This window comes from Rosa chinensis, chromosome 5, assembly GCF_002994745.2.
Source record: "Rosa chinensis cultivar Old Blush chromosome 5, RchiOBHm-V2, whole genome shotgun sequence".
In the NCBI taxonomy this organism is placed as follows: Eukaryota; Viridiplantae; Streptophyta; class Magnoliopsida; order Rosales; family Rosaceae; genus Rosa; species Rosa chinensis.
The window spans coordinates 54,785,326-54,802,735 of NC_037092.1; the positions used below are offsets into that span (position 1 = coordinate 54,785,326).

A 17,410-nucleotide genomic window follows, 5' to 3' on the forward strand; every position below is an offset into this window, starting at 1 on the left:
ATGGTGGTTGTAGAAAATCCAGCCAATTTGGTTATCGTTTCGAATTCGATCAACTAGGTCAAACTTAGTTACTCTTATAAACCTATATTTATATATCATATACTCCAAAGAGCAACCCATATCAATTCAAAGAAAATGGAAAAACCGACCGTTGGATGAGTTTATTACAATAAATTATAAGTGTGGTACAAAATTTAGCCAATTTCACCATATTTTCGAATTCGATCGAATTGGTCAACCGATATGTAGAATATATATATATAGAATAATAGAAGTATAAGAACTTCCACACACACACACACACACACACACATATATATATATATATATAAACACACACACACACACACACACACATATATATATATATTATATATATATATATATAAACACACACACACACACACATATATATATATATATATAAACACACAGACACACACACACACACATATATATATATATATATATATCTCTATATATATATATATAAACACACACACACACACAATATATATATATCTATATATATAATTATATATATATATAAACACACACACACATATATAAATATATATACATATATATAAACACACACACACATATAATATATATCTATATATATATATATATATATATTTATTATGCGGTAATGCATATATATCCATATATATATATATAAACACACACACAAATATATATCTATGTGTGAGTGTGTGTATATATATATTTATAAACACACACACACACACACACACACACACACATATATATATATATAAACACACACACAAATATATATCTATGTGTGAGTGTGTGTATATATATATTTATAAACACACACACACATATCTACACACACACACATATATATATATATATATATATAATATTTTACGGGCTTTTACGGGCCGGGCCTAGCGGGCCTTTGGCGGGCCGGGCCGGGTTTTTGCGGGCTTTTGGCGGGCCGGCCCTCGGCCCACTGAGGCGGGCTTTTGCTGGTTTTTTGACGGGCCGGGCCGGGCTAAAAGCCCTCAGGGCCGGCGGGCCTCCATCGGCCCACTTGATCCGCGGGCTTTTTGATGAGGCCTAGCCCGTGTTGTGGCCCCAATAAACAGTGCACGGGTCTTAGAACTGAATATGAGACTTGGGATGAGCCCAAGCCCTATAATACCAGTTTTAGCACCCCCTCAAAAGCCCCGTTGGAGAACAAAAGTCCTATAATTGTCCAAGTTCTGGTATAGGGCCTCCTCCTGGTATAATTCATAGTTTCCCTTCTCGCAGCTTTCAACTTCCTCTCTTTGATGAAGATCATAGGCATCCATCAACACCATGCACAAAGCTATTAAAACTTCACTGCCATATCTTTGCCTCTGCAAAAGGAAAACTCAAGCTAATAATTAATTTCTCTCACTTTTCACCTCCAGGAAACTTGACTCGTCAACGACGTCCGTCTTAATTCGTTGCCTCAAATCAATTTTGACTAACACAGCATCGTCACACGGCTGCCATCAAGTCAAAGCCTCTACCGAGCAACGAAGTCGACGTCGTAACACGTAGACCCCTTAACATTTTTAAAAGGGTCGTTGGACTTTTGACAATTAACAACCCTCTCTTATTTTTGCCCTTTTCCCACCGTTGATGACTTATGATATGTGTAAGCATTCCATAAACTTGAGATGGAATGCAGGCACATTGAGAAGTCTTGTGGGTAGAAAATTGTAAAATATCTTACATCTACTTGATTCTAGGACCAGGTAAGCAGGTTGATCACTGGTAGCAAGTTACGCCTGCATTATATTTCAACAAAAGGTATCAGACTAACAGCAATAGCAATTTCATTTCAACAAAGACAGTGATCGACCAGAGTCTTGTTGTTGACCAGATCTTCATGGATTGGAACCAGACCACCATTGCAGTTCTTCTGTGAGCTTTCAGATGTTATCAAAAAGATCCATCAACACTTGGTACGTACGTCGTTCTACATCTACTATCATTTCTTTGAAAATTGCATTATTTCAATATCAGTTTAGTCTTTTGGGAAATACTTATTATCATTAATTACTACTCATGAGTTTAGTTTTGCAAAATACTTGAACCTTCTCTCTTCATTACAGAGAGATTGAGTAACTAACTCGAGGCTTATATGGCCTTGTCTGTAACGGACCTCTTAATTGGAAAACTTGCGACCATTCTTGAGTACGAAGGAACAACCATAGCAGGTGTTCGTCATGAAGTTGATAAGATTAAGGAGGAGTTTCTAAGCATGAAAGCTTTCCTAGTGGATGCGGAGGCCAACAAACCAAAAACTGAAGGACAGAAATTGTGGGTTGCAAGAATCAGAGACTTAGCCTATGATGTTGAAGATATCATTGATGAATTCATGTATCACATGTATGAGAAGCAAAGTGGGGGTCGACTTTCAAGGGGGCTACAAAAAACCATTCGCGCTCCATGTAATATTTGGTTCAGGCATAAAATTGCAAAGAAGTTGCGGAAAATTACTGACATGATCAAAGCCATTTCAGAGAGGAATAAAAGATACGGTGTTGGCCTTGTAGGAGGAGCAACTACATCCGAAGATATTCAGAAATTGGTGCAGAACCAAGCGGAGTCTTCGTTTTTCATTATGGAAGACGAACTGGTTGGGATTGAAGGCAAGAAGCAGATACTAATGGGATGGCTAATGGATGACGAGCAACACCAAACTGTTATATCTGTGGTGGGCATGGGAGGTTCTGGAAAGACAACTCTAGTTGCCAAGACCTTCACCAATGAACTGGTAAAGAGAAATTTTGATTGTTATGCATGGATTACTGTTTCCCAAACTTATGATGTGGTACACTTGTTTCGAAGCTTGATAAGGGAACTCTACAAATCAAGGAAGGAAAATTTCCCTGCAATTTTGAATGCCATGAGCCGCATAGAATTGCTAGAGTTACTAGTTGACTACTTGGAGTCCAAAAAATACCTAGTTGTTCTAGATGACGTGTGGGATGTAAAAGTATGGAGAGAAATAAAGGTATCACTTCAAGATAGACAACTTGGAAGTCGAGTCGTACTTACAACTCGAAATGAAGAAGTAGCATCCAACTCTTTTGGAGTTGAAAGCTATGTTTACCGTATTCAGCCCCTGCAACAGAATGAGGCTTGGGAACTCTTCAGCAGGAAAGCATTCTCAACTAAGCCACAAAAAACTTGTCCAACTGAACTGAAGTCATTAGCTTGCCAACTTGTGGAGAAGTGTGAAGGCCTTCCTCTCGGCATTGTGGCTTTAGGTGGTCTTATGTGTTCTAAGAAGTCGCTGGATCAATGGCAACAAGTCTGCAACAACTTGAATTGGTATCTACATAACCATTCATCGCTAGACCCTGTGAGAAACATTTTGTTGCTGAGTTTCAATGATTTGCCATCTCAACTGAAGCATTGCTTCCTCTATTGTTCCCTTTTTCCAGAAGATTATCTATTTAAAAGAAAAAGGCTGATTAGATTGTGGATAGCAGAAGGATTTGTTGAAAATGTGAAAGGGGTCACACCCGAAGAAGTTGCAGATGGCTATCTTTGCGAACTCTACTCCCGTAGCATGTTACAAGTTGCAAATGGGTTTGTTTCCGGAGCACCTTTGGGAAGGCCGAAAAAATTTAAGATGCATGATCTGATGCGAGAGCTTGCTTTGTCGACAGCCGAAAAAGAAAAGTTTGGTTATGTATACGACGGGAGAGAAGTTACGGAAGAGATCTCAACCCGTCGCTTGTCAATTCACAGAATGAAAGGAGAAATTAAATCATGGAGGGATATGTCAAAGATTCGTTCTCTTCTTGTATTTGACACTGACATGTTCTCATTGTCTTTCTTAAATACACTGGTTTCTCGATTCAAATTGTTGAGGACTCTAGACTTGGAGGACGTCCAAATTGATAAACTGCCCGGTGCAGTTTTCTACTCGTTCAACTTGAGATATTTAAACTTGAGGGGCACTTTAATCGAGGAACTTCCAGAGTCCATAAGGCATCTCCGCAACCTTCAATTTCTGAACATCAGGAATACTAAGATAGAGTCACTTCCACAAGGAATTACGAGGTTGATGAATCTGCGCAATCTAATTATGTTTCGCTACATTGGGAACCTGTACTTCAAAGTTGGGTCCTTCAAAGTTGGGAGTGGGACAAAAGTGCCATCAAATATTTGTAAGTTGCAGAAATTGCAAAGTATATCAATGATTGAATCAGAAGGGGACACTAGTAGACTCCTCGCGATCGGTAACATGACTCAACTTAGGAGCATCAGCATATCGAATCTGAAAGAAAGAGATGAGATTGACCTTTGGGTCTCAGTTCAAAAGTTGACTCTGCTTCAATCTATGGGTTTAATGGCAAGTAATGAAGAGGAAATTCTTCCGGTGAAAGCAGAATGTCCACCTCTTCCGCACCTTCGAAAGCTTGCTTTGGCTGGGAGACTGCAAAATGTAATACCTTGGTTTTCTTCACTGCATAGCCTCACAACTCTGATTCTGCATTGGTCAAGACTTGAAGAGGATTTACTACCTCAAATTGAAGCACTGCTCAATCTAACAAGGCTTAATCTTTGTAATGCATATGTTGGGGAAGAGTTGTGTTTCCGCAGGGGCTTTGCAAAGCTGATGAGCTTGGAGTTGTTGAATTTTGCCTCGGTGAAAAAGATAACTATAGAAAAAGGGGTGATGCCAAATCTCCGGTACTTATGGGTTAACGGCTTCATGGAGTTGAAGACAGTGCCATTGGGCCTTGAATACCTTTCTACTCTACAATATTTGGGCCTAAAAGATGTTACTATGGAAGTTATAACGCCTATTCGGAAAGGAGGTGTGGATCGCTATAAAGTACAACACATTCCTGAGATCATACATGTTTACGAACAGTCATCTAAGTGGGTCCACGAAAACTTGGCCTAGTATTTCTTTCTCCTGAAAGGTACATATATTTTATCATACTATACAAGAAATGGTACACAGCTATGAAAACTAAATGTGTCCAATTTAGTCTTTCAAGCCACATAATATATGCAATAAAAGAAAGATTTACCAAGATGGTTTTCTCTTGTTTCGCAGAATCAATCAAGTCCGGCAAGTATATATTGAAGTAGATTTGACTCAGTTTGATGAAGAATCCTTTCTGTACATGTGGGAAGATGCAAGGACCAATCTCGGTTTGTCTTTTGCCTCTTCAAGAAAGTTTCTGTTGTTGTACTTATTATTGTTTGTTTGCATTGGCATGTAATAATGTTGGATCGAATGCCACTTTAGCAGTGTGAATTATGATAAAGATTGGGGATCCATGTCGAGCACTTCGGAAATCTTTTTCTGTTACTTACTATTTATTTTGGAATTATTAGAGCAAGCAGCAGGTCTGTGTTCACCTAATTTGCTTCACAATAAGTATGATCTAATCCCTTCTGTAGCATGCGCATATATATTCATTTGATAAACATGGAAGCAGGGGTGAGAAATGTTTGCATCAATATCAGATAACATTAGTGAACGAAACTGATGTACTATCCCCTGTTAGAGTTCTAGCTTGAGGCCTTGATCTACATAGGCAATGGCTGCATAGAAAATGACACCTGAAACGGGCAGCTCTGGAAGGCTCCCCATGGCGGGAAGTGATGAATTTTGTGTTTATTTCATGCAATTGGTGGAATGTGGTTAATACTTGTGAGTATCTGAGTATCTTATTTTGAGACGTATGCTATATATGCCTGGAAATTGAATAACGGGTGGGTGTTTGCTATATTGTATGTTACAGTGTGTGCTATTGAGCTTCTTGTATGGTAGACTGAAGCATGTTTGCCACAGGAATTTGACGGCTTATATGAATTTCAGTGAAAGCAAGGCATCATCGAATATTTTGGGACTATGCATTCAAAGCTTATGGCCTTGTAGGATTCTAAATTTCGAACGCTTGAGCTTCGTGTTTGCCAAATTGAAACTTTCGTTGCCAATGCATATTGCTTTTGCTCTGCTTTGCTGGAAGAATCTACTCGTGACATTGGGGAAAAAAAAAGAAAGTTGTTGATGGTCCATTTATGAGTTCTTCGTGACATTGGGTCTCCAATGACAATCATATGGATTGCTCATATCTGATCAACCATATGAGCAAATTATCATGATATCAAATATTGTGTGTAAAATATAAACTCTTAACAGAGGAAGTAGTTTCTCATACAGTTCTTATAATTCTAGTTTAACTCGTGGGAATTATAGAGTTTATATGGGAAAATATTCCTATAATTAAGTAGACCGTGGGGTGTATGTAGCCTCACCCTATATCCAATTGATTCTCCTATCCTATCGATTTTACTGCGAGGGATTTACTTGCAGATGACATGATCTTAAGAAGGGAAATATGGGATGAAGGTACACTAAAAGGAGGATGATTCTATTGCCCTGCCCTGCCTACAAAAAGATCCCCGTCCTACCCTCCTCATTCCTTCCCCTTTTTTTATCTCAGGTTTTCTTACTTCATCGAAGGTTAAGTTGGTATTCAAGGTGGAAAAGGAGAAATAAAAGCAAATTGGGAGGTCCTATATATCCAAAGCATCACATTGCAAAACTCAAAATTAAGGCATAACAGATCAATTTTTTCCTTGTTTGTCTTTTGGGTCACATGGAGGCCAGAAGGCCAGGGGAAAAATTTCAACTCACCGCAGCTATTGGCTTAGACAAGCCTAAAATATCTGCCTCAAGGCAAGGGAGAATAAAGGGAGGGGGGATAACAACACTGAACTCGCAGCAAAAGGATCAATATCGTAATCAGACTCGGTAAGATACTGGATTAATCAGACTCAGTAATCCAATATTTTATTCAGGACGAAAACAGTACATAGTTGAGTTTATTTTATTTTTTTTCTATTTTCTGCAGATACATTTTTATATAGGAATTAACAACTTGCAGACTAAATCAAAAACACCAACTGAAACATTCTCTGGTTCTTAGAATATAATATGTTTTACCACGACCGACTTTATTTCAAAGACCTAAACTGCATGTAGACAAGACTCAGAAGCTGACGAAACTCTTTTCCTTCAAGCTTTCAATTGTTTCCTTGAGGCTAATGTCTAATGGAATAAACTCAATACCCAAGCTCTTTGCCTTTTCTTTGGACACCTGATATGTTGGCACAAAAGGTTTATCATCCGAACATCTGTCAATGCCATTTGAAAGGGAGAATGTTAGAATAGAGGAAACTAACATAAAAGCACCATATTTATACAACAGTGGCAGCGATCAGGATCCAACCCCCTCAGTGAAAAGATATTAGCTCAAAAGTCCTGCTAGATTTTTTTTAATTAATTTGAAGGAAAATCAAATAAGTCCACCAACAAAGAATCATTCTAGAATTCTACATTATTTTCTTGTCTTGTAACTTCTACACTTTTAAAACCCTTTGAATGGGGCAACTCAGCTACAAATGCACTTACTAATAATAGAGATCATCAATGACATAAGCTATCCTGCACTTAACAAAGTACATCCATACGCAGACAAAGTATAGCAACACCAACTTGACCATGACACTAAATTCTGAGCAAGTCAAATTTACATGGAATAATACCATAACAAATCCTATTCAATAATACAAGAATTGATAGATAATGCTTCTTTTTATAAACCCTTTTCAACTCTGGTCTGTGTCCGCAAGTTGAAAGATACATGAAATGCTGAACTACTTAAATATGTTTTGACAACAGATGTAGTTCCAGAAGCAACAGATAAAGATCAAGAAGAGCCCAGCTCTAACGAATTTTTGAATTACCATAAATTTTTGCATTAACTGATAAAACCATATTCACAAAAAAGAATATATATGTAACCAAGAGCCATGTGGTGCAGAAACAAGAGTGGTTAAGAAAAGAACTTATCTTTCCCACAGAAATTCTATTAAAAACAAGACATACGGATGATTTTAAATAAACAATTCTAGTTAAAATAAAGGAACACAAATAATTATATCTGAATAATGGGACCATGTTGACTTGGAAATGAACAGTTGCTAAATTGGCAGGAAAATAAACACTTACTTCTCTGGAAGTTGCAAATCAGGGTACAGCTCATGTATAATTTGCAGAACTTCAGTGAAGTGTGCAACTCTCTCGACTAAACAATATCTTCCACTAGCTGAAGGAATCTCAAATGCTTGAACATGTGCGTTGGCAACATCTTTGACATTAACCCATCCAAAACTTGCATTTGGATACGTTCGAGCTCCTGCATCGAACAAAAAGGGTAAAGGAACAGTCTACTAGTTCATGTTACAATAATACTTATAACCATTTGCTAATATATTTAATTAAAACCTCTACATTAGACTGAACAATATGCAATTAACTATATCATTATGACTTTTTAATAAGGCATGTCATTTCATGGACATTTGGACAGTTACGAACAGAAAACTAACAAAACTTGAATATTTTGAAATGTATAGAACACAACAATGGGGCATAAAAGCCCATATGAAGAGAAGCATCTTCACTCAACATGAAGAAGCATCCATTAAATTAAATAATTTTCTTGCTAACATGTTTTTTTAATCCTTCTACCATCTGTTGTACAAAATGGAAGAGGCCAACATTCCCTTCTGCAACACATCCACCACTGGAGGTTGCAGGAGTGTGTTAGCTAGGGATTGACTTGTAGGCACACTGGATTTGTCAAATTTGAGAGAAAAGAATCATGGAAGACAAAGCTAGCCTGGGAATTGAACTTGGCTCAGGTGTGTCAAAATTAACATAACCCCCTCCCTCGTATCTCTCTGGGGGACTGAAATTCTAGGCCATGTGTGGTGCTTTAGTTTGTGAATGTGTGTTTGCAAGTGCTCTGTGCTTTCTGAACCTTCTGAACCTCCACCCAGTGCACAAACAAAATGATGACAAAAACCAGATATAACGATGAAGAAATGTTACCCTTAATAATATTCAGAATTGCAGCAGCACTTGTATTTAGCGTTGGCTGTAACAGAGGACCGATCACCATTGCAGGATTAATTGTAACCATGTCAATTCCCTTCTCCTTTACAAATTTCCAGGCAGCATCCTCCGCCAAAGTCTTTGAAAGCACATACCATAGCTGAAGGAAACAGAGGGGAAAAGAGAAATGAAATTATTCATTTACTCATTACCTTAGTCATTTTCAGAGATAAGCATTCCCTATATTAGTGAAACCAGAAGCCAATACAAATAAACTATGACCATGCAGTCAAACGCATGCTACGATATTGTCTGGTGCAGAACATGATCAAACTAAAGCACATAGATGGCCTCAAGGACAAAACAGAGTATCAAAATGTTTAATCACTAGATTACAATTATGGGTGTAGGAGTCACATGTTAGAATCACTTGAAATCTTAAGAAGTAACTATTAACCAACAAAGAAGTCTCATTACTCAAATTCAGCAAGCGCAAGTAATACAGCATATTATAAGGTTTCAGACATTAACGGTAAGTAGCACATAGCAAAAGGTGACCTAACAGACAGAAGGACTAAGATGAAAAGACATGTTACAGTATTACAAAAAAACTTTCATGGTCAATACGCCTTTTAGAATTATGAGAAGGAAACTTGAAGATTCTCTTCAACATTGGAACTTTTTAATAACTCCAGCTCATCTCTGTATGATGCTAAGCCCCTTCCTATTTAGATGAAACAAAATATGCATAACATGATGCATGCATAGAAACATACCCCCACAAGGACACACACCTATGTATATATAACAGGGTCCAGCTAAGCCCCTATTTAGGTGAAAAGCATATGCACCTTTTGCAAGACAAGTGACTAATACATGCATTCATAAATACACACACCGGTAGCATCACACTACTAACCCCAGGTGTAATACCTAAGTGTAGGTGTGATGCGTAGAAACCCTACTGGTGTGATGCTAATATATTTAACAAGATCATACATGTTAGAAAAGGGACAGTTCAACTGAACCTAAAAGCTTGCTCTAATGAAATGCGTCAGAAATGAGAAAATTTCCTATCATATTCTCCATTGTACACTTTTCTGAGCCCCCATTTACAGAATAACAAAAGCTACTTCCATATTTTGAACAGACCTATTCTTCATTCGTAAACAAGTAAATTTACAGTCATACTATTTTGAATTGGTCACATCTCAGGGAATGGAAACCGATTCCAACAACTGATACTCATTTGCCTCTATATTTTCACTAGAAATGACTCAAAAATGGAACATATGTTTTCTAGTTCAAAGGAACATGAATGATGATAGTAGATGCATACCTTTGATTCCTTACAGACATCTGGATCAGTAAACCAAGTCTCATCAACCACTACATCAGGAGTTCGAGGCTTTCCATTATATGCAACTGCGGCTATAGAAGATGTTAAGACTACCCGTTTGATAGATGTGGATTTCGAACACGAGTTAAGAACATTAAGTGTTCCCTTTACTGCAGGATCAAGTAGTTCCGCCTGAATGAGGCAACAATTATGTAACAGTTAGAAACCATAACAACCCAACCTACTATTTAGCAATAGGGGGCTACTTTCCAATTTTATATTATTAAAGGAGTACAAAATGTCATTTTAAAATGAATTCTAAGGAAAGATGCAAGAGTCCTATATTTCACAGGTTAACACATTACATGTACAGGCAGCTTAGATTAGATAGATGCAAAAGTCCTAATTTTAGAATGTCATTTTAAAATTAATTCTAAGCCTTATTTGCTTAATAATACTGATAATAGAAAGGAAATAATTTAAACAGAAAGTAAATTTACAAAAAGCAGGTAACGACTACTTGCAGCTCAGATGTAATCTTAAGAAAGAACAAAAAACAAGAGGCCAAGCACCTTAGCCTGCTGCCATATTGAAAAAGCAATGAGGAAGGTAAACAAATATTAGCATGCTGCTGAAAAAGTTGTCTTTGTCAGAAAACGACCTACCCTGTTTCTCTTATATTCATTTGATACAGCTGTAAGTTATGACCTCTTGTGACATTTCATCCACAGTTCTGGAGAATCTAAAAGACTAGTTCACATTGTATCATGAGCTGTTGAAAAGAGAAGGCTAGGGGGCATCTTGCCCCTTCAATGACTTTCAAATACCTCTCTTTTAGAATGTCTTTATACTCCTTCATATATGGTCTTCCTATTTTCTCCCCGTATATATATCTCATGAGTTGCACAATTTTAGCCACAAGAAAATTTGGAGTGGATACTTAATGATCAACGTAAAACTCAAGTTTTCCAAATTTTCAAGATTAGAAGAGATTAATCCTTCTCTTACAGAAAGAATGGTTGAAAAAAAAAATGATATGCTGTATTAGTTCTTCCCCTCGGGAAATTAGTTTCCAACTAAACTTTTGGCCAGGAACATGACGAACAAGAGAAAAAAAAAAAAGTGTCAAAAAATTTGCATTTGTATTAAGATGAATTTATCACGCATGCATATTTGGTTGCATTATTATAGTCTGTAGGTAATGACTACTTAGTACTAATTATATGCATCAAACAACAATGGAGCAAAAAGGGTTTTCCATGAGATGGGAAATGAAAACTACTAGCCCATCAGGTGGATTGTAAATAAGTGATCGGCTGATAATGAGCATACCCACCTGCTCTGATCCCACAATTACTTAGTCTGAAATTCTTTAATAATTTAAAAGTTTATAAGCGACATTGAATAACACAAGAAAATAGATAAAGTGTTTTATACCTTCTAAACAGAAATCTGAAGCACATCAAAAACACTCAGAAAAGCCAAAGTATAAGGGGAGAACCTTTGGGTCTGTGACGTCATGATAAAAGGGAGATGCAGTGTGGAAAACACCCTCACAGCCCTCAACAGCAGAGTCAAAAGAACCTTCTTCCAATAGATCTGCTTTGAAAAGTTGAAGTCTCTCCTTAGCTCCATCAAGTGCGAGCAAGTGCTCCGTCTTTGTTGGATCATCTGCGTGAAAACACAACATTAGGACTAAAATAGACACTGACTCATTTTTATGTGAATAGAATAAACTGAATAACAGAGGAATATGCAGAATTTGAGAATGAAGGAAAAGGATGATAAGCTAACATTAAGACTGTTGTTGGTTAATGATTCTGCTCATTATTGATATATCAAGGCACTTGGTATTCTACCTTAGAAAACAAGAAAGTCTTACTACCAATGGGATTGGATTCTGATTGATTGATTTTTGGTGCCAATAAGGAATGAATATTCCTAATCCTAATTGATGAAAAATTACCTTAAGAGCCTTGTTCTATAATGAACAGGGGGCCTAACTGAAGCTATTATTGTGCCTATATAAAGAGGTACCTGACCCTTTGGATAGGTATGCAGGAGGGGCAAGCATGAGTGAGTTTTGCTTCAATGAGAGAGTGAGGAAATACCACTTAAGGTTTAAGTGAAGGCAATTTGAATACCACTCTAAAGGTTGAGATAAGTGTTGATGGGCAACGTGTGTAAGAGATGAAAGGGAGTTTTCCTTCTTTTTGCTCTTGATTTTTCTACTTGTTCATCGAAATCTTTTGTTCGAGGCTTGGTAGATGCCAATTTCTGATGCCCTGTTGGACACGGGGAATATGTTAAATTTGGGACGCCATAATGCAACAAATATCAAGCCTGCCCTCCTCTAGAGTTCATTCTATCTAGACTCATCCTATAGCCCCTTCATTTTAAGGTGGCTTCACTCACCTACCAGCTTTAATCACGGCCACCGTACCATGAACCTAGCCCAGTTGTAAAGTGCCGAAAATCCTACCAAATGCCCATCACGAAATTTGGGTTTCAAAGATCTCGAAAGCATCTCAAAAATTTTGAATCAAAAGATGAAGAACAAGGAACGAGAAGCATAATCTGAAACAGGGTTGTTGTTGTTGTTGGATGCATTGATCGATTTAACCATGCAGAATCAAAAGGATCAAAAGGATTGGTAGATGAAGAAATGGAATATGAAAACTGACTTGGGTTGCGAACAGAGGCCTTGACAGTGTAGCCGCGTTGGAGAAGGAGCTTGACGAGCCATGAAGCAATGTAGCCGGAGGCACCCGTGACGCAGACCACCTTGTTGCTCATTCTCTCTCTCTCTCTCTCTCTCTCTCTTCCGCCGGAAATTCACACTTTGTTGGCTTTGCCTCCGCTCTCGACTTTATATAGGAAATCGATCTTGGTTCGATTCGGTTATGCGGTCACCGCTTAGCTCATGCTCGATGGGTCACACTTTTTTGGTTCGGTTATGCGATCACCGCTTAGCTCATGCTCTATGAGTCACACTTTTTTGGTTTGTTACTCTCTTAGCGAAATGATGGAAAATGTAACCTGAAATGATAAAAATGTCACCTAGGTTTTTATTTGATAAAATTTTGTTAGTAATATTAATTTGGTTTTTATGAATAGGGTTGTCAATTCTGATACGACTCGATAACACGACTCGAAACTCGCACGAAATAAAGCATGTTGAACCCGCACGATTAAAAAGCAGGTCGGCCGTGGGTCAACCCGCCATGACCCATTTAATAAATGGGTCGGCCACGTTGACCCCAACACGAAGTGAACCGTATAATCCGATTATGCTATACTTTTTCTTGAAATTTTAGATGTTGGGAGTATTTGATCATAGGATTAGACAATTTGAAATATTTTGCTTTATAATTATTGGATTTAATTATTTATGAATATATATAATTATTTATATTCTTCGTCTTGTAGAGTTTTTAGTGAATTTAATCAATTTATGCATTTTTTTTAGTTAAATGGGTCGCATTGTTAACCCTTAAATGAGTCATTTTGTCTAACATGACATGACATATTTGTTAAATGGGTTAAGCGGGTTGGAAACGGGTAACCCGTTTAATAATAGATTGGGTTTGGGTTTAAATTTTTGACACGATTATTAAATGGGTTGGGTTTGGGTTTGGGTTTGTATCTTGCAACACGACAAATACCTTGACCCAACACGAACCCAACCCGACACGACCCATTGACAACCCTACTTATGAATAATGAGGTGATATTAAAAAATCTCAGTTTTTAATTTTTCTGATTCTCATTCTGCCCTTAAAGCCAATTCTCTCTATCTTCTTCTTCTCCTCCTCCACACAAACACAGATAGAGATAGTGAATGGCCAAAAATATTGATAGCTGCCAGGTGAGTTCCCTCGTTGAAATTTAATGACTCTGTGAAGGACTTTTTGTTGCTAGATATGAATTATTGGTGAAACTTGTTGTTCTTAGTTCTTAGTCGGTTCAATCTCATTTTGATGCCATTGATAAAATGCGGAAAAGTGAACAGTAGAGCCAAATTGAGTTTCTGGCTGAGCAGATTCTTAATGAGGTCAAGACTCTTTTAATGTGCTCTAAATGTTAATTTGAATTTCTTCTGCTTGCACGTATAACGTATTGTAAATTTTGTAATTGAATGGTAGTGCCCGCCATCTATCCATTGAAGACATTGCATTAGATGTCGAGGAAGATGTAGTGCCCACCATTATCCTAAACAAGTAAAAACAAATATTCAACAACCATTTCAAATATTCAACAACCATTTCAAATATTCAATTACCAAAATAGATGCAAACAAATATTCAATTACCAAAGTAAGCAAAGCAAAGTAACAAACACCACCATAGCATTCATGAAACAGCAACTTCTGTTAATCACTTAATCAAACACAACTTCTGTTTCAATTTTCAAACAGCAACTTCTGTTAGAAACAGTCTTTCTAGAAGCAGTATGTGATTTCAACTACACAGCAATGTAAAAAGAAACAGTAATATGAGCTACAACTCTAAGCCCACAGAAACAAAATAGAAGTGTGAACAAAATGATAGGAATAAATCCAGATAACCAGATAAGAGAAAAAGGCACTAGTTCAAGATACAAAATCACATCAACAAAGCTACTTCAAACAAATCAATCAAGCTACTGTTTTATGATTTTCGTGCTTGCTCATAAATATTAGGTTAGTGAATTTTGCACTGCACTTGATAAAATACTTGAATGATCATTATCTAGTTCTAACCAAAAGCATCAAACAGAAGCATCAAACATATTCAATATTCATTCAATCCAACCAAAAATAATATTCAATAATCATTATTCGAACCAAAATTAACTAAGCAAGGCAGCAACTTACCCAGAAATTGAAGATTTCTGAATCGATTCAATCGAACCAAGAAGGCGAGGCTGGCGAGCTCGATACTTGAAATGAAAACCCAGAAATTCATGAAAGAGTGAGAAACAGATAGATCTAAAACCCGCAACAGATCGATTCAAAAGTCAAAACCTAGAAATTCAACTTACCAATTCTGCACAGATGGAGAGATGAGTCGTGCGGCCTTGCCGGGGAGAGAGAGCAAAGACGGCGACAGTGAGTGTTCTGTCTCTATAGAGGTTAACTTAGGTTTCGACTTTGACTCTTTGAGAGTTTGAGTTCGAGACTGAAGTGAAGTTCGACTTTGAGTTTATGAAAAAAACAAAAAACGGAAGCAGCGCCTAGTCGCACAGCGCCCAGCACCCAGGATCACCCTCCTAGGCTCCGCCTAGTGATGCGGCTGAAATAACCTCACAATTTAACCCTGCAAAATGTAGTTGTTAGTATAGGATAAGCAGGGATCGTTCAGTCCGGGGATTGTAGGGTACACCTAAACAAAAAGGTCAATTTAAATTAGTAATTAATAAAACAAGTATTAACAAGTATTTATCTACAAATTTACACAAGAAACAACAATAAAAAGGGGGGATTCAACTTTTGGTTTCTAAGTTCCTACGAAATAAAACAAAAAGACAAATATATACATGTGATCGACTTCTTCACACTCAAATCAGAATTTCCAAACCATATCAACATGCAATGAATTATTTCAATCTAAACAACCTAAAATCGTGCCAACACTAAATATCAGAAATGAATTCGAAGTACAAGTCTGAAGAGATCGAGTACCACTTTAATTCTTCTTTTGAATCTCCTAAGTTAGGAAAAGTCCGTAACTCAAAATATTTCATATAAAACATCACGTTAATACTTGTTTTATTAATTACTAATTTAAATTGACCTTTTTGTTTAGGTGTACCCTACAATCCCCGGACTGAACGATCCCTGCTTATCCTATACTAACAACTACATTTTGCAGGGTTAAATTGTGAGGTTATTTCAGCCGCATCAATTTTTGGCGCCGTTGCCGGGGATTGTTAAAATTCCTAACTCTTAAAGTGTCATTAATTTTGTTATTTATGTAGAATGCATGCTAAATTTTTGTACTACACTTGTGGAATGGTGACAAATTGCGATTTATGCTTGGCCAAGCTATAATTGTGATTAAGTTTAAGTTTTATGAGTGTTACTAAATTAAGCATGTCTTTTATAATTGTTGTGCAATTTGTAGAGTTTTTTTTTTTTTAGCATGTTGTAAATTGTATGATTTTCACTTAGATTTAGCATGTTGTAAATTGTATGTGTTTCACTTAGATTAATATAATTAGGTTGTTGTGAATTTCGTAAAATACTTAATTGTTGTAAGTGTGTAAAAAATAAAAAATAAAAAATTAACTCAAAAAAAAAAAAAAAATTTGTTGTGACACAAGGAGAAGAGTCCAGGCTGAAAGACTATAAATATTAAGCGCTGCATGGGAGGCAACCCATTTCAACCGAAGCTGTGGAGGAGCCATCAACGAGAGTTTGACATTTCTATCCCTTCACTTGTTTAGGTTGAATTGTACTTGTGTCTTTTATTTTCGTTTTTGCTTTTTTGTTTTCATATTTATTATCGTAAATTTCATTCCTATATGCTTAATTGTTCCATTGCATGCTTATGATTGATTACATTGAGGACAATGCAATATTTAAGTGTGGGGGCAATGATTTATACTTTTGTCTTGAGTCATATATATTGAAAATACAAAAAAAATTGAAAAATGTCAAAAATTAAAAATTTCGTTGCTTTTATATTTATTGAGTCAAAATGATTTTGGGTGAAATATCTTCTTCATCGTAGGCGCATCTGATGGGATGTGATGTCTAAGGTCTAGTTTGGATCCGAGAAGTGCTGACAAAGGGTCTCGTCCCCTGTCAAACAAGTGAGCTGAGCTCCGCCAAAATCGGTCCCTTCTTCACCTGGTCATGTTCCAAAGGAGTTACCGAAAGGAGAAAGGAAATAACCCTAGTCCAAAACCTTTTTGGCGTCAGTCTTAGTCTTTTGTTTTTATTTTTGAGTCTTAGGATGCCCTTAACTGTCTAGGATGATTCAATATCTCTGAAATTATGGCTAAAAGAGGATCACAATATTGAGATGATGTTAAATGGTATTCTTTAGTTAATTGAGATATATGAAAAGCATATGCATGTGTAGTGGATATGGATTTCGTGACCTTGGTACAGTTTATGAGCATGTTAGGATGAGTTTTAATTC

General features: G+C 36.9%; 2 protein-coding genes across 2 annotated transcripts; one reads left to right on the forward strand and one right to left on the reverse strand.

Moving 5' to 3' along the window:
- The first annotated feature begins 2,146 nt into the window (after positions 1-2,146).
- LOC112202667 (disease resistance protein RPM1) lies at positions 2,147-5,277 on the forward strand. Its single transcript, XM_040507004.1, has 2 exons — positions 2,147-4,949; positions 5,087-5,277. Exon 1 carries the CDS (start codon positions 2,147-2,149, stop codon positions 4,928-4,930), a length of 2,784 nt encoding a protein of 927 aa, XP_040362938.1. The 3' UTR covers positions 4,931-4,949; positions 5,087-5,277.
- Positions 5,278-6,796: 1,519 nt separating this feature from the next.
- LOC112202668 (phenylacetaldehyde reductase) lies at positions 6,797-13,164 on the reverse strand. Its single transcript, XM_024343669.2, has 6 exons — positions 12,968-13,164; positions 11,785-11,954; positions 10,284-10,475; positions 8,942-9,104; positions 8,057-8,243; positions 6,797-7,179 (listed from the first exon to the last, which is right to left on the reverse strand). The coding sequence occupies exons 1-6, from the start codon at positions 13,077-13,079 to the stop codon at positions 7,035-7,037; spliced, it is 969 nt and encodes a 322-aa protein (XP_024199437.1). The 5' UTR covers positions 13,080-13,164; the 3' UTR covers positions 6,797-7,034.
- Between the last annotated feature and the right edge of the window lie 4,246 nt (positions 13,165-17,410).

What these genes read in the sequence shown, in the direction of transcription:
- LOC112202667 (XM_040507004.1), top strand. Translation starts at nt 2,147, where the DNA reads ATGGCCTTGTCTGTAACGGACCTCTTAATTGGAAAACTTGCGACCATT.
- LOC112202668 (XM_024343669.2), bottom strand. Translation starts at nt 13,079, where the DNA reads ATGAGCAACAAGGTGGTCTGCGTCACGGGTGCCTCCGGCTACATTGCT. An exon ending in GGCCTCTGTTCGCAACCCAA is followed by an intron (nt 11,955 to 12,967) that starts GTCAGTTTTCAT and finishes GTTTTCACGCAG; the next exon opens with ATGATCCAACAAAGACGGAG. An exon ending in AATTCTGAATATTATTAAGG is followed by an intron (nt 8,244 to 8,941) that starts GTAACATTTCTT and finishes TGTTCGATGCAG; the next exon opens with GAGCTCGAACGTATCCAAAT.